General features: G+C 44.8%; 1 protein-coding gene and 1 long non-coding RNA gene across 2 annotated transcripts in view; both read right to left on the bottom strand.

The window, feature by feature from the left end:
• Nucleotides 1–12,353: 12,353 nt before the first annotated feature.
• Nucleotides 12,354–18,261, bottom strand: part of sdsl (serine dehydratase-like) — a 35,287-nt gene continuing 29,379 nt past the window's right edge. The window contains exon 8 of the mRNA XM_063183599.1: nt 12,354–14,078. Within this exon, the coding sequence (XP_063039669.1) occupies nt 13,888–14,078 (191 nt within the window). The 3' untranslated portion in view covers nt 12,354–13,887. The remainder of the gene's footprint in view (nt 14,079–18,261) is intronic.
• On the bottom strand, nt 16,426–17,953 carry LOC134434925 (uncharacterized). Its single transcript, XR_010031962.1, has 4 exons — nt 17,804–17,953; nt 17,512–17,712; nt 17,357–17,427; nt 16,426–17,273 (listed from the first exon to the last, which is right to left on the bottom strand). It is a non-coding gene; the product is annotated as an uncharacterized LOC134434925 (long non-coding RNA).

Below are 18,261 nucleotides of genomic sequence, written 5' to 3'. Positions count from 1 at the left end.
GGCTGTGTCGTGAATGATGAGCTGATGACAGCTATGGTCAGCCCTGCTCAGTAATGTCTACCAGGGAAGCCGACACGGGGGGGACAAAGTGGTCAGTTTTCCCGGGCCCAGAGAGATGGGGGACCCAGATTTGTGTCCTCATTACATTGCATGTATTGGGTGCAGAGGGGGGTCTTTCAGATGTCTTTGTCCCTGCCATCCCCCCCCCCACCCCCCAATTTTTTTTTTTACTTCCAACGACCCTGATGTCTACTACACCAAAGACCTCCACACAGTTGAGTCTTTTCATCAAGAGATGCACCTCCAAACTGTGAGGGCAAGGTTAAGACCTTGACAAGAGTTACCACAAATTATAACGCTGGTGACGGAATTGGGGTCTTGGGGCAGAAGCTTTATACAGTTTTACTGGAAGCTCGGAACAGACGAGGTGCAGGAATGGGGGAATGTGCTAAATTAGAAAATGGGTCTTTTCTGTAAATACACACTTCATGCCCAGTCTGATTCAGTTACTGGAATCGACCCCAGTGAAGCCGTGGCAAGTGATGAGTGCAGAGCAGGTCAGACAATGTGTGTAACGTGTGTGCAATCTGTGTGTGTGTGTGTGTGTGTGTGTGTGTGTGTGTGTGTGTGTGTGTGTGTGTGTGTGTGTGTGTGTGTGTGTGTGTGTGTGTGTGTGTGTGTGTGTGTGTGTGTGTGTGTGTGTGTGTGCACCAGAGAGAGAGAGAGAGAGAGAAAGAGAGAGAGAGAGAGGTGATGTTTGTCTTCAGCAAGTCTAACGCAATGAGATAGCTTGTCAGGCAGGCTCAAATTGCCCTCGCCAAATTGTTTTCTCAGGCAATTTCCATGAGAGGGGTAAACAAGTTTATTAGTGAGGAATTTCGACTTCAGCGAGGGCTTTACGTTACTCTGCATTTATTGACTCTAAACAAACAGCATGGACGTCTCCCAAGGAATGCAATGTTTTTCATGCTTAGGCCCGAAGCATTAGAAGAGTTTTCAATACAGCTTGTACTCTCTCTCTCTCTCTCTCTCTCTCTCTCTCTCTCTCTCTCTCTCTCTCCCTCTCTCTCTCTCTCACACTTTCTCTTTCTCTCTCTCTCTCTCTCTTAGTCTCTCTCTCTCTCGTTCTCTTACTCTCTCTTACTCTCTCTCTCTGTGTGTGTGTGTGTGTGTGTGTGTGGTGTGTGTGTGTGTGTGTGTGTGTGTGTGTGTGTGTGTGTGTGTGTGTGTGTGTGTGTGTGTGTGTGTGTGTGTGTGTGTGTGTGTGTGTGTGTGTGTGTGTGTGCAAAAAATGTTTTCATGTCCCAGGAAATCCAGAGCAAAAAGGAAGTTTTGAACAATGCAAACATTATGTTCATGTTTTCATTCCAGCAGGTGGAACAATGCTATGGAAGAATTCAACACTTCCTTGCCTACATGTACAATATAAGAAGCCAATAGCTGTAGCAGTGCTTGAAATGTAGTCATGGTAACAGTAGGAATATTAACTTAACCCAGCCTTACTCCATGTTATATATGTACAGGTAAAGCTATATTAAGGATCATTCAGAGTTTCCTCAGATAGCTTAGCCTACACAGTCAATGTTATTAATCAAAAACTTTTCTGAGGATATATTATATAATTTAGGAAAAAGGAGAAACAGAAGACCTGCAAGGATCCAAGTTTTCTTTGGAAACCTGGGTAGTGTAACAGTCGTTGTGAGTACCAAACATTAAAAGAAAGACAGAAAACTGTGGCACTGGTTTCATTTTTAACTTATTCAAGACGAAAAAAAAAAGACTGACTGACACATTTTGAGCTCATGGTCTTTGTCATTGCCATTTTGATAGTGTTCAAATTCTCTCTGAGTGTTGAATTAACACTGCACAACTAATCAGTTTAGCTTCACTTAGACTTTTAGTTGTATATTGAATGGGGTGTTATCTTCCACACACCACGCTTTTCCGCCTTGTTGGTGCGTCTGTGAAGTCATCAAGTAGGCTAATAAAGGGAACAGGTCGCACTCAGTTTTTTCTTCTTTCTTTTTCTATTTATCCACACACTGCAGGGTCAGACAGATGTTTCGGCTGCTAGAGCCTTCCTCTGTGTTGCAATCTCAAAGTATATTCAAAGTATATTGAATAGGACCATGAATGCCAAGAATAGTGTTGAATTAAAACGGCAAAGTGTGCAGTGTATTTATCATGCCCCTGATAGTTTACTGAACGTTGTAATCACCCAGCATTACCTCTAATCCTACCCAAAATGATGAATCGCATACAGATGAGTTTCAACAAGTGGGGTGAATTAAGGTAGAGGTTTTGGAGGGCTTCAGCGCTAATCCAACAAAAAAAATCTTTGAGAAGGTGCTCTTTGGAAGAAGACTCAATATGGATGAAGAATCCAAGGCACTCTCCTAAATCGTATAAAAATACTAATAAGCTTGATCATTGCAGATCATTAAAAAAAACTGCTGACATGCTTCAGCCATGGTTTGGCCTTAATCAGGGCAAAGCTTTTAAAAATGATTTTGGAGAGTGCCTTGGATTCTTCCTCCATACTCTGAGCTCCTAATTGTCTTAATGTGGTACTCTCTGCCTGATGTGGAGCTGCACCTACCTAAGCTTCTTGAACGTCAGTGAAAATACTAACAAATCAAAACTGAACTTCTCTGTGTTATCAAATATGGGTTCATATTGACCATGGATTAACATCGTAATTCACTACAGCTTAAATGAGAAAAAAAATGCACCACATTAGGTCAGTCCACCCTCGTTAATTTAGTACTTGTTATGCAATCATCTACATGTAGGCTACTGGGGTAGATCCAGTCGAATTGAGAGCAACGGAACATAATATTATGAAAGTTAAAGTCGTCAATGAGCCAAATAGTTGCTCGGAGACTGCTGTCAAGCTTTCAATAGCTCACACACCAACAGGAGCATTACATACAGCAGGGCTATTCAAATGGCGGCCCTGGGGCCAGATGCGGCCCTTGGACAGCAAGGCTCTGGCCCCCCAAGAGGTCAGAACAAAATGGAAACTTTTAGAGATAAAAGTGTGGGTTCTGTATTGACCTGAAACGGGCCAGGAAATGCAGGAAATGATATTAAGAAATGCAAACTTTTCTGGGGGAGGACCCCCAAACCCCCCGCCTCAATGAACTGTCCCGTATTTCTTACATTGACAGTTGGCAACCATAATACATACATATTCCATGTTCGGCCCCTCTGATAGGAGGAATTCGAAAAACTGGCCCTCGGTGACATTTAATCGAATAGCCCTGACATACAGGAATATCAGTCCTTCGTCATCACACTGGCATCCTCACCCCCTCCACCACCCCTCCCCCTTTCTCGCACTATTGCCAACCTTACTAACTCCTCCAAACAAGATAATAACGTGAGCCGTTTTACGGTCGACTGTAAAACGCAGAGGAGAAAAAGACACATCTGTGTTTACAGTCTGTGTAAACTACGCATGACACAAAAATTAACATGATTTTTTTATCGACTTGCAGAGAGAGAGAGAAAAAAAAAGACAAACGTAGAACTTCTCTTTCATTGGTGATCTTCTAATAGGGATCTAGTCTAGTTGTCTAGTCCAGACAGCTAAAGGCCACAGTTCTAAAGTCACACACACACACACACACACACACACACACACACACACACACACACACACACACACACACACACACACACACACACACACACACACACACACACACACACACACACACACACACACACACACACACACACACACACACACACACCTCGACTTCCTCAAATCCACAGGGGGGATGGGGCTGCCTGCATGCATGCACTCTCCGGATTTATTTGGCCAAAAACAGGGCCACAGACAGAATTACCAGGGATTATGGGAATATTTGGACATGGGGGAGTGGGGGGGGGTGTCTGGTGGAATTACGACCCCCCTCATGACAGCAGCTGGTCAGGTCTGGTTGTCAGGCAAGAGGGGAGCGAGGGGGCAATGGAGGAAGGGAGGTACGGTAATAACCAGCCACACTACGAGAATGAAGGACAGTTTCTATCCTACTGCCATTAGACTTTAAAACTCAATACGTCACCGGCCTCCCCTCAATACTTCAGGACTATCGATACTGTGAGATGCATATGGATTTTTATATATTATTTATTTACTGTTAATATATCTTTTATTTTGTGGGCATTTGTGGGTTGCTACCAAACAGAATCTCACTGTATTTATATAGTGACAATAAAAACAATAAAAATGTGTCTCCGTCTCCCTGGGAAAACCGACCCCTTTGTCCCCCAAAGTCGACTCCTTTGAGTATAGGCCTACTGCAACTCAACCCACACCACTCAGGCCTTCACAAGCATCCCCGACCACCAATGGACATGACCACTCAGTGGTTGGAATAAATACATACTCAGAATTTCCATTTTTATTTTGCCCAAATCAGAAATACACATGAAGTATGTCAGCGAGGAGCATGCTGTTTTTTTTTTTTATAAATAGCCTATTATACAAAGAGGCTGGGAAAATGATGGTTGTGGGTCTTTTATTGTTTTGTTTCTAATACATATTACCCCCAAAAAAAGCTAGGCAGTTAAGTGTTGGTTGTGGGTCTTTTTTTACATAGATGTTACCCAAAGAGGCTGGGCAGTGAGAAGAGCGGACAGAGCCGGGAGTGCGGGTCCTATAAATGTAATCCACGCTGTTGTCAGTGGCTTTGTTGGCCGGCTGGCATTAATAGTACGAGAGGAGAGACGAGGCCGCGGCCGAGGCCAGGCTGGTACAGGAGCAGCAGCAGCAGCGGCAGCAGCAGGTCCCTTGGCAGGTCAGGGGAGGTCTGACACACAGCCAGCAGAAGAAGAGCCGTTCAAAACCTTAAGCTGAGATGCTCAACCCATATGGAGGAGCTGGAGGGGGGAAAGATCACGTATGTGTGTGTGTGTGTGTGTGTGTGTGTGTGTGTGTGTGTGTGTGTGTGTGTGTGTGTGTGTGTGTGTGTGTGTGTGTGTGTGTGTGTGTGTGTGTGTGTGTGTGTGCGAGAGAGAGAAAGAGAGAGAGAGAGAGAGAGAGAGAGAGAGAGAGAGAGAGAGAGAGAGAGAGAGAGAGAGAGAAAGTGGTGTATAGTAAAAAGGACAGAAGTGGAGGAGGAATGTAGAAGGGATGTATAGAATTGGGGGGGGGGTGCAGACAGAAACGGCAGAGAAAAAAGAGAGAGTGGATTGGGAAGAAGGAATCCATTTTACAGGGGAGATAGATGTAGGGGTGGTACGGTTCACAAAATTCACGGTTCGGTTCATATCGTGGTGTCAAGGTCACGGTTTTCGGTTCTCTACGGTTCTTTTTTTTAGTTCATGATAAATGGTGCACTGGCTAATAGAATCGGACTTATCACTGAATATCCTACATATGGTTTGTATAGGCTTATAATGTGAAAATGGTGTGATTTAAATTGTGTCATCCTCTGATTTGGTCTTATATGGTAATGTTTTAATCAGAGAGACTGGATAAGATACTCCTAGTAACCCCTGTTTTACATATTTTTCTGGGCAGTACATGAATTGCGGTTTGCGATGGATTGCACGGTTCGGTTCGGTATGTGTGTGAATTGTACGGTTTCGGTTTTCGGTGCGGTTTGTGCCATCCCTATGTCTTAGTGAGACTGAAAGGGAAGAGAAAGGTTGGAAAGACAAAGCAAAGAAGGAATGGATGACAGGAGACAGAGAGAGAGAGAGAGAGAGAGAGAGAGAGAGAGAGAGAGAGAGAGAGAGAGAGAGAGAGAGAGAGAGAGAGAGAGAGAGAGAGAGAAAAGAGAAAGAGAGAAAGAGAGATGTTATGCTTGTGGTTGAGGGAGTTGTGTTATGTAGTCAGAAAGAGAGAGAGAGAGAGAGAGATAGAGAGGGGGAGAGAGAGAGAGACAGAGAGAGAGAGAGAGAGAGAGAGAGAGAGAGAGAGAGAGAGAGAGAGGCAGGGAGGGAGGGGGGGGGGTGTACAAAGGGGGGCTGCAATTAAACCAACAGTAAGTCATAAGGGGAGAGAGAGAGAGAGAGAGAGGGGGGGGGGGTAGAGGGAGAGAGAGAGAGAAGAGAGAGAGACAAGAGAAAGAGAGAAAGAGAGAGCAGAAGCCCCCGTGCTGAGGCTTGGCCTAGGAGCATTAGCGGTGCGTAAATATTTAAATTGTCCAGGCATGTGTATTGTTTCCCTGAGATGGAAGAAATAGAGACGTGACTGAATGAAGTAGGGAAAGCGGAGGGAAGGGGAAGGAAAAAAAGAACAGAAGAATGAGAGAAAGAGAGATGGGGGGGGGGTAGGGTTGGACTGGGCATCTGGCATACCGGGCATTTCCCGGTGGGCCCTGCACCCTCGTGGGCCCCTATTTTCAGAAATGCTTAAAAAATATATGTATATAATGTATATTGTGTATGTACATATATATTTACATTTCTGAAATTAGGGGCATGCGAGGGTGCGGGGCCCACCGGTGCGTCAGTTCTGCACCACTAAGTATGAGGAGGCCCTTTAAGCCAAAAGTGCAGTCCAGCCCTGGAGAAGGAGAGAGAGAGAGAGAGAGAGAGAGAGAGAGAGAGAGAGAGAGAGAGAGAGAGAGAGAGAGAGAGAGAGAGAGAGAGAGAGAGAGAGAGAGAGAGAGAGAGAGAGAGAGAGGGGGGGGGGGGGGTACAAAGGGGGGCTGCATTAAACCAACAGTAAGTCATAAGGTGTTGTTTTTTTTCCACACTGTAAGGATCCCAGGCCAGAGTGGTTCAGAGTGAGTTCACTGCCCTGCGTTGTGTAAATGGCGTCTGATTGTCACTCGCTCTGATCTACACCCAGACACGGTGAGTGTGTGTTTTGTTTTTGAACTATAAACGTCCACTTGGGCCCCGCTATGGGCCGGTAAAGAAAGCAAGCAGCACCGTGGGGAACAGGTGGAGGGGGAGTCACCTGGCCGACTCAGAAGTGTTCTGTTGGTAGCATAGCAGTCTAAACTAGCTTCTCATGCCTTTACATACATACTGTACGTGTATATGCATGACACACACACACACACACACACAGGGGACCCGATATGGGGGGGGGGTGTAGGGGGACTCATGCACTCACTTTCTCTCTCTCTCTCTCTCTCTCTCACACACACACACACACACACACACACACACACACACACACACACACACACACACACACACACACACACACACACACACACACACACACACACACACACACACACACACACACACACACACACACACACAGCACAGGAGTACAGTGGGAGATACAGTATGCATAAGCCAAGCCAATGACTCTGAGCCTGCATTACAGTATGTAACCTAATGTGATAGGAAAGGCATAAGAAAAAGGGAGAGTGTGTGTGAGAGAGAACTAGAAAGACAGAGAGAGAGAGAGAGAGAGAGAGAGAGAGAGAGAGAGAGAGAGAGAGAGAGAGAGAGAGAGAGAGAGAGAGAGAGAGAGAGAGAGAGAGAGAGAGAGAGCTACAGAGAGAAAATCAGACAGGCAGAAAGAGAGAGAGAGAGATAGACAGGGACAGAGAGATGAAAGTTTACCTTTGAGTGTTTGACTTTCTTCACAGCGAGTCGCTGCTTCGCATAAAGAGGGAAAAATCCATCAGGGCTTGTCGGAGCACAGTGTATGTATCCTGACATCAAAGCCTCGTGTGATTGATGCTGGATTTCAGGGAACGGGGTGGAAACCCTGATGCCTCCGGAGCAAGAGAGAGAGAGGCAGGGGAAGACGAGGAAGAGGGGGAGCTTTTCAAGACAACTACAGTTAGTTACTGGAGGGATTCTCAAAGTGGGGTCCGGGGTCCCCTGGGGCTTCTGCTGTGGCACATCGTCAGGGGATCCATGAAAAAGTTTGCTATGATGAAATGAACAAAATCGCTGCAGCAGTGAAGGTTCAGGTACTGACATGTAGCTGCGGCAATCTAATCGCATTGCTTAAATTTACTCCACAAGAAGTTACCTCGTAGTTTGTGAGTATATTCCTTAAGCTATTTGGTTCAATGAATTCTACAATATAACCCCATCATTGCGCACTTGACTGCCTTCATATGAGGAAAACACAGTTACACAGTAGGCCAACGTTAAAAAAAAACCTGCTCCTACTTTGGTCCCATACTGACTACTGCATTAAAATGATTATTGCATACTATTGTGGTATCTGTAATTTGGGAGGCGATGATGAGGTGGGTCCTTGGAGATGTTCCTCCTCCTTCAGGTGGTCGCTGGCAAGAAAAAGTTTGAGAACCCTAGAGTTACAGTGTAGCGAGCGAGAGAGCAAATCAAGCTACCGAGCGCCTTGTCCTCTCTGCTCTGCCTACCACCTAGGACGGAGCAGCCCGCGAGTGATTGATAACGTGTCACAATAGTGTTTAAAGAGCTGAGCTGAATTAAGTCTTGCAGAGCTGCAAGGCTATTTCCACACAAACCCAAACCCGTCCACCCCCCAATCCAACCCCCCCGCCTTTTTTGCTCACGTCTTAAGACCACACTGAAAACAAAGGCGGCTATTCTTTTGCACTCAACAGCTCCTTGGCCGACCCCGGGCCCCTATCACAACTTCAAACATTATTCTGTAGGTCCTGTACGGCACACAGCGAAGCCAACAGTGGGTGGGAATTGGGGTCAGTTGTCCCAGGCCCGGGGAGAGAGGGGGCCCAGAATTGGGTCCGCAGTACATTGAATGTATTGGGTGAGGGGGCCCTTTCAGATGACTTTGTCCTGGGTTCGGCCAAGGCTGTCAGCGGCCCTGTGCGGCACAGCACCATTGGGTCCCGGGACAGGAAAAATATAATGTGGGCGTGCATGTACAACAACAAATACATCAGGACAGTTGGTTGGATTTCAACGAAGGGGCCCGACGTCTGTGTGCTTAACCGCGTGCGGCTTCACCAATGTAAACGGCACAACCGTGCCATTATACAAACCCCCGTCCGCATTTTCATTACATCGGTTACACCAGAGGTAGTCTGGTCTGTCTGACACATTAGAGTTGTCCATCAGTGCCAACAGATGTCAATGGGGGTGATGGTGGTGGTGCTCTGTGTGTGCGTGTTTGTGTGCGCACACATGCATGTATGCATATATACGTAGGTGTTTGGGAGGGGTTAGGTAGCGGGTACAGTGTGTGTGTGTGTGTGTGTGTGTGTGTGTGTGTGTGTGTGTGTGTGTGTGTGTGTGTGTGTGTGTGTGTGTGTGTGTGTGTGTGTGTGTGTGCCTGGTCTGCTCTGGTTTATGAGCTCTTTCCAATCTGGAAAATCAATCCCCCCAGATTCTGATCTATCTGAAGGCCTACTTAACTTAACCCTTAATTCCCCCTGTCCAGTCAGTCTCCAGGGGAGATCATGGCAATGAGCACGGAGTCTGGGCACTTGAAAGATTGCGGATTAATAGGTTAATAGCAAGGTTAGTCCGGGACTGCTCATACTCACCCACTTTGCAGGCAGACACACAAAATGTTCACGCACGCAATAGGGGAATTACACTGTGTGTGTGTGTGTGTGTGTGTGTGTGTGTGTGTGTGCGTGTGCGTGCGCACGTGCGTGTAAATCTATGTGTGTATATATTGTGTATGTCTATGGTCAGAGAGAGAGAGAGAGAGAGAGAGAGAGAGAGAGAGAGAGAGAAGAAAGAAAGAAAGAAAGAAAGAAAGAAAGAAAGAAAGAAAGAAAGAAAGAAAGAAAGAAAGAAAGAAAGAAAGAAAGAAAGAAAGAAAGAAAGAAAGAAAGAAAGAAAGGGAAAAAGGAAGAAAGAAAGCAAGTTTCCACACATATTACTGTATTTTGTCCCATATAAACGTCAGTCAAGTTGTGCAGTCAAGTCTACAACATGTTGGGTTCACTCTAGTCTTAGTCTAAAACATAATGGGTCCAGAGCCAGTTTTTCTTAGACTAAAAGATATTGTGAGCTACAGGACAGAAGAGTATCTTTCAGGGCTTCAAAGAGTCGCCAAGGCAACGGTTCTTTAAAGGAGCATTTGATGATGATATGACATAGTGTAGCCACTCATGATTCAGGGCTCTGAAGATGCAACACAGTTTTTACTCCGCTACACAGAACCATCTAGAGATTGGATGTGTATGTGTGTGTGGGAGAGAGAGAGAGAGAATATATATACAGTATAGTCTAGAAAGGGTGTGTGTGTGTGCGTGTGAGTGTGTGTGCATGTGAGAGTGCATGCGCGCGTGTGTGTGTGTGTGCTATCTGCTCTGGCCTACGCGCATGTGGTGTATACATGAACATCATGTGTGCATGCATCTACAGTGTTGCCAGATTGGGCGGGTGCCCGCCCAATTGGGCTACTTGGGATGAGCGTCGGCGGGGAAAAATGGGAAAAATTGGCTATTTGGCGGTTTTTTACGCCGTTTTGGGCTCATAGAAGTCAATGTAATTTGTTGAATTTGGGCGGAATTTAGCGCATTTTGGCGGTTTTTGATAACCTTTTGGGCGGGATTTGGTCAGACACATCTGGCAACACTGTGCATCTACTCAGCGTGTGTGAGAGAGAAAGTGCATGTGTGCATACTGTACACGAGAGTCTGAGTCTTGAACCTCCTTTAAATAAACTCAAGACACTGTTCTTCTTCTGCAGTTACATGGGTTGTTCACACTGAGAGACGAGAACAAATATCTTCCATTCAGGCCCTGTAGTGTGTGTGTGTGTGTGTGTGTGTGTGTGTGTGTGTGTGTGTGTGTGTGTGTGTGTGTGTGTGTGTGTGTGCGTGTGATCTACTCCAGGCGTCTCTCTTTCTCTCTCTGTCACACACACACACACACACACACACACACACACACACACACACACACACACACACACACACACACACACACACACACACACACACACACCTCACACACACACACACACACACGTCCCTCATACATACTCCTCTCTCAGTCATACACACCAGAGCCTTAATCCAGCCGGTGCTCGTGCTTCTAATTACTGTGCATTTCTCCCTAGGGAAGCCCGGCTCCGAACACGGCCGCCTCAAATATTCCCCCCAGTAAAACGCAGCACGCTTCCCGTTCCCCCGTTATGGTTTGCACGAGGGTTGGAGACGGGGCAGCAGGCGCAGTTACTGGGTTTAGAGTTTCTGTCGTCTTGGCAAAAGTTTTGGTTGGTGTAAGCCCATAAGACCCCCCCCCCCCCTTTTTTTTTGTGATGGCCTGCTTTTGAACGTCTGAATTTATTGAGGGGGAAAAAAAGCTAAGAAGCAAAGCTTGGTTTATGTGTTACGGATCGTATTGGACCCATTTATTTGAAGAAAAAAAAAGAAAGACCGGCAAAAAAAACCCCTAACAACCAGTGGTTGGTTTATATGTTACAGATCTCATTGGGCGCACGTTTGGACAGTCATTTACAGGAAACCCCATTCATCATTCTCACTGAGTTTGACTACGGTGGTGGAATGCAGAAACAGCCTTCTTCCATAAACACATATCGCACATACATTTTTGCTCGATGAAAGTGATGGAAAGTCAATTGTCCTGACCCCAGACTGCCGAGTAAAGAGGGGGGCTAAAGGTAGCTCTCTGGAATAACTTCTAAACCTCAGAGCCTGTTTGGCTCAGCCACTGTAAATACGACTGATGAGTGTATACACACCACAGTGGGGGTGGGGGTGGGTGGAGAGGAAAAAAAGAATGAAAATATGATCTGGGGGTCATCAGTAGTTTACATCACCATACTAGCACTGTACAGTAGGGGCCAATGGCAGAGAGAGAAACAGCCTTCAGTGGGGAACATATTTAATCACATTAAGTAGGATCTGCTACCCCCTGCTGGTAAGAATTATATTGCACCTTGAATATTTATCTCAGTGATTGTATCTATTCTGGAGTATTAAGGTTATTCCAGTGCTTTTTAAGAAGATGTTTTAAAAATATGAATAATGAATGGATGAATCAAACAGAGAGACAGAAACTTGGCTCCAAACTGCGCACCATGTGTACAGTATGTATAAAGCATAATACAGACTAGTAGCTCTATCTACATGGCAGTATCTTCTCTTTATGATGCACTAATATTATTCACATTACATAAGACAATAATAAACTGTTAAGGCTTGATATATACTAAGATGTATAAAGATATATACACTGTAGTTTTGTATGTATTATGCAATGAACTCACTGCCAGTATCCTACAAATGAAGGCATGCAATTTCGTTTCATTGTTCCTGACAGAGAGCTCTGAACAAAGTGTGGGGTAAAAGCAGACCACAACAGTGTCTGTGTCTAGTAATCCACTCATCAATTTCAGTTTTCTGTTACGTAATCTGTCTGCAGAACAGATTAAAAGAAGAATACCACACTCATTTCAAAATAAGGGCTTTGACTCCTGTCCTGGACAAAAGGCCTGTTTAATGTTGATGAAATGTTAATGTTAGTGTGTGAACTGTTAAATGCCTCATAATAACAGTAAAAAGTCCAAGTAAATAACAGTGTTTACTAGTGCAGTATATAACGGCTTTACAAACGGCTTTACTTTGGCTCAGTTTGAGGACTTATAATAGTGGATATTTGATAACATCCTCTGTACAGTATGTGTCTGTATTTGTGCATACAGTTTTTTGCTATTTTCGCACAGCATCACAGAGTATGATATCTCAAACAGAACAACATATTTAACATAGAATACACAACAAATGGCACGTTCTTGAGTCTTTCAGTTTGGGGATACGTATGTGTGTCAACACAAGACTGTAGTAAAGGGTACAGCAAATATGGGGTCTTGGCTATTACTCTGACACATTGTATTACTTGTGTCCAGACCAATGCCACTTCACATCTGTCTCTCAAGGGTCGCTGAGCAGCATGTGGGACATGGCTAAACTTATCGACATGGTGATCAAATGTTTCAGTTTAAATGTCCGTTGAGTTCATAAGCATGAACAAACATATTCATCAAGGGTTCAACGGCAATGGCAAAGGTTCAGTTTAATGGCAAAGGTTAATGATGGTTTTAAGTTGTATTCATTATTATTTGAACACAATCATTTTCATTGGCCTTCATTACAATAGTGCTGTGAAGAGTTGGACAGGGAGTGAGTGGGGAGAGACAAGGGGACGGGTCGGCAAAGGACCCGGGCCGGAATTGAACCCGGTCGGCCACGTAGCAGACGAGTGCCCTTCCGTTAGCGCCACGGTAGGGCCAATTTGAACAAAATGACTGCACTCCTAACAGGGAAGCTAGAGTGTGGCTTACGGTATGACAATATTGTGACATGATGATGTAAAAATACACTAGTAGTACAATCATGAATATGAACAGTATTGATATATCTACAATACATACATTTCCTTGTATAGATGCATTATCATGAATATCATGAGTGTGTTGTTCGAACTGTTGGGAATACAAGCTTCAATGAAAGTGTTACTGAGGTTTCCAAACACTCCTCTACTAAGAAACAGAGTACATTTTGGAGTGTTAGTTCAGAGTATATTCACCTTATTAGCCTTTGTTGTGCTCCCACAGCATTTCTGGTCTGCTACTTTAAGTGATGCTTGATCATGGCCATTCTGAATGATTTAGCACTAGAAACTGCTACCCAAATAGTAATGGTGCCGCCCTTGTAACCATTGATCAAAAGGTATATACACTGTTAAACATGGCAGCCAGTAAAAGATAAAAAAGTAAGTTGCCCTGCTGCCTTAAACATCTAAGTTAACTCAACTATATGCTCAAGTCAATTTAAGGCTTTCTTAAGTTGAATTACAGTAACTTAAAAACTTAAGGCAGCATGGCAACTTACTTTTTCATGTTTAACTGGCTGCAATGTTTTACAGTGGACCAAATTCTCTCTATTGAGGAGTGCTTATAATTCGACTCTCTAAGTATTAAATTGACTGAACTTGAATTTTTACTGTGTATGTTTTCCCTCAGTGGCGCAGCTTAGTCCTCAGGTGGGTGAGCTGGGCCATGTCTACGCTGCTTCCCCCGCAGACGATCATGACGAGCGGGCCGAGGGGCCGTGGGAGCCTGCCCTCTGCCTGGAGCCTCTGGATCAGGCCGCTGTAGACTGCAGCCAGGGCAGCCCCGCACGCCATCTCCACCAGGACACGCTCCTCATCTGGCACACACCACAGTATACACATACACAGGAAAAAACAAATACATACATACATACACATGAACATAGAAATACATACATACATACACATGAACCACATTATACACATACACATGAACATAGAAATACATACACATACACATACAAATACATACACATACACATGAGAAAACAAATACATACATACAGTGAGTCCAATATGTATTTGATCCCTTGCCGATTTTGTTGGTTTGCCTACTAACAAAGACATGATCAGTCAATAAATGTTATGATAATATGTATTCTAATATGGAGAGACAGAATATCAAAAAGAAAATCCAGAGATTAACTGAAGAGAATATATATTAATTTATTTCCTTTTCATCAAGCAAAATAAGTATTTGATCCCCTGCCAACTGATTACAGTTCCGGGCCCACAGACCAGATGGTCACTTCCGATCAACTTGTCATCTGAATTAAAGACACCTGTACATACTAACATACATAAAAGACACATTGAATCAGCAGAATCAGTCCATAGTATGAGTGAATCAGTCACACTCCAACCTCACCAGCATGGGAAAGACCAAAGAGTGGTCAAATGATATCAGGGACACGATTTTAGACCTGAACAATGATTAAATGGGCTGCAAAGCCACAAGAAAGAGACTGAGTATTAATGACCCAGCTGTTGATGCATTTCTTCCAAAATGTGAGGAATACAAAATGACTATCCATCAGCCTCTCTGGGGTTCTATACAAGATTTGACCTTTTGTAGGGATTTGATAATCATGAGAACAGAAAGAAATCACCCTAGAGCTGTACGGGATGAACTAGGCAATGATATCAAAGCTACTGGGACCAAAATCACTGAGAAAACTACTGGTAGCACTTAATGCCACAGAGGTTTAAAATCCTGTAGTGCACACATGGTACCTCTACTTCAGAAGGAACCTGTGCAGTCCCACTTGAGGTTTGCCAACGGACATCAGACTGGTTTAGGATATGATAAGGAGGTGCTGTAGTCAGATGAAACCAAAATCAAGCTGTTTGGCATTATCACTGTAAGTGCCAGAATTAATGTCAGAGTAATTGTATTAGAAATGTGTATTACCACTTGTTGCCTCTAGGTGGCAATAGCGATTTGATATTTGGATCATTTCTGTGTTTGACGGTCATTCACATTAGGGACATTTAGGAGAGAAGACATGCGGTTTCTAGGTGATGGAGCTTTACCTTTTCTGACCGCAGTTTTAGGGTTTAGGAATTAGAAACATGAAGATAAGTAACTAGTCTAAGTTTATAAGTATTTGACATCGTTTTTGTACAGTTTTATTTTGCCCTTTTGAAGAAATAAATCTTTTAAGTTTGGAATCCTAAAACGCGAGTTTGGAATGTGACTTCACCCGACCGTGTGCCTCTACAAATAGTCAGAAAAGAGCTTCAAATGGACGAAGAAACCCCCCGTGGATGTCATGAAGAGTGGATTCAGTCATCTATATGCAAGTATTGAACACAAGTTTGGATTTCTGTCGAAGGAAAAAGTAAGAAATGTGTCTGGCTTTGCTAATGGAGTTAGCCAATGACTCAGCAAAATTCTGATATCACTGCCGTCTGCTAATGCTAGTTCTGAGCAATATGGAAGCCTGCCTCATGGAAAATTACCACATATGACGATTATTGGAATTGTGCTTGTGGAAAAGTGGAATATTTGAGATTTAAAATGTATGAACAAAGTGATGCTGTTGTGCGTCCTAAGAGGACAGTAAGGCTGACTCCTAAAGGCATTGAACAAAAGCTTAACATGACATTGGCTGAAAGGAAATCCAAGTTTGCACATCTCTGTCGAATAATGAAGGATATGGATGTCCTAATGGAAGATGAAAATAATGCTTGTGTAACAGTGGCACGTTTACAGTTAATTAAATTCAACTCAGCTCTTGCACGACTACGCCACCTAGGGTGGGGGAAGACAACCTAGGAGTGAAATTACCCCCCCAATTAGTAAACCAGGACACAGGTTCGGAGCACTCTTAGGCAAGGGTCAAGTCAGTGTTTTATTTTCTTTTCACAATGCATAAAAATGTACGGCAATGAACAAAATGGGGATTTGGCTGATCAGGCCGAAATCAGGAACAATCATGGATTCACACAAACATACAATAGTCCATAATCCATAGAGTTCTTCAGTCCATACACATTACAAATATAATAGTTAACTGGTAAATAATCCGGTGAACACAACTGGGCAAATATGCAGTGGTGGTGCAAAAGGGGAAACCACAGAGGACTGTTAGAGACAGAATTATACAAATTCCCTCTTATCCCACTGGCGAGCCGTTATGTGGAACAAAACCGCCAGTGGCCACATACACACACTACATGTACACCCGCACGGCACCTGTGCGAGAGAGGAGGGAGGCTACACTTAATCATACGAAACGCCCCCGTATGGGGGGAGACGGGGCAATGGTGTCACTCTTAAAGGGGCTAGGCTTAGGCTAACCACTAGCAGCACGGTTGAAAAGGGATAGTTAAAGACTAGGGAAAAGGCCACACAAAATAAACACACACAATAAAGTACTCACACAAAATAAAAAGAAAACACACATCTACTACTGCTACTAAGCACAGCAAAATAGTAATAGTCACCCAAGTGCACACAGCAATGGAAAAGTGAGGGAATCCACCACCCGAAGACCGGTGCGCTATGGCAACTCCATACCTATCCAGGGAGGAGAGAAGAGAGAGACACTTAATGGCGAGAATGACACGTGCTAATGTATTACACAATTTGCATACACAGTGATGACTAGATGCAACTTAACTTTCGTGTAGCAAGAGAGAGGGGAGAACTACACCGCCGTAGGTTGACGGGAGGGGGGTGTACACTTGTCTCCGGTGCCGTGCCTAGATGACAATCACACACGCACACAGACACACCGAACACACACACGCACACTCAACACACACAGGTAGTAACCAGCCCTGCGCAATGCGCCGCGAGGAGGCTGATGTCCCAAGAAATGGGCCAGAAAACAACAAACCAACACAAATGAAAAATAATTAAACCAAATGAAAGTGAGGTCACAGGAAAACTAAACAAATAAACCGTGGGCCCAAAACAGGACGAGCAGGTGGAGCCAGTTCGGAACTGGCGCAGAGTTTGATGGCAACAAAACAGCAACCTCCGAGGAGTGTAGCTAGCAATCCCCCTGTAACAGACAGGTACCCATTACTCACTAGCCTAGAGGTAATTGGTGACAGCGACAATCAAGAGAAAGAAATGAATACTTACAGCGTCAGAGAGGCACCGCTAACCCGATCATAAATCCGTGGTTCGGAACAAATCGCAATTTGGACCACACACTGAGGAAAGTGAGGGTAGATTTAGTGACTAAGGTCATCGTTACCATCGAAGCAACAACATCAACGTAGCATATGCCAGCTTACCATCCACTGACTGCAGTCAGATACACAGGGGCCAACCCCTTTGGCTACTCCAAGGCCGGCGTAAGCACCACAAATCAGGCCTGCCACAGGGCACAGATGATGGGGCGACACACCAACCAAAGAGAGGCAACACCGGTGCAGTATAGGCAGCGCGAAGTGAAAGCCAGTTCACAGCAGAGTGCGGTTCCACGCCAAAAGTGGCTAGAAGTGGAATACAGTCACAGAATTAGGTCCGTAATTCAGACAATAGGGCGATCGGACACATCATTAAGTATGAATGAGAAATGCCTACCTGAAGGTACAGAATCTACCGGATAATGATCACGGCTAGCAGCAGCTCACACGCCGGCCGGCGCTCCCAAAACAACAGCTGAGAGGAAAGAGGCCCACGTCACGTCCCAGAGCTAAATTTATCAACATAAGAGTCCCTACACTCACAGTTCAGCCAACCGCGGAAAAGGGGGCCAGGAACCAATTGGAATCAGTCAGGTAGGGGGGGCACAACCCAATCTGTCACATTCCACCCCCCCCATCTTGTGTCGACGCCCCGACGACAGCCGGCATGCGTAAAGAACAGTCAGTCGCCGAAGTGGTTGAACCAGCTTCGGCCCTCGAGGGTGAAGACAGTACTTCAATGGACTGGATGACAGACCTCGGGAGGTGGTGCACATTGGGGTGCTGTCCCGCTGTAGAGCGGGACGTACGCCGCTGAACTGCTGAAGCTATCCCCGAATCAGCATTGCGGTCTAC

The sequence above is a fragment of the Engraulis encrasicolus genome, chromosome 19, assembly GCF_034702125.1.
Source record: "Engraulis encrasicolus isolate BLACKSEA-1 chromosome 19, IST_EnEncr_1.0, whole genome shotgun sequence".
Lineage (NCBI taxonomy): Eukaryota > Metazoa > Chordata > Actinopteri > Clupeiformes > Engraulidae > Engraulis > Engraulis encrasicolus.
The sequence above is the reverse complement of the archived record's forward strand: the minus strand, read 5'-3'. Positions and strand labels throughout refer to the sequence as shown.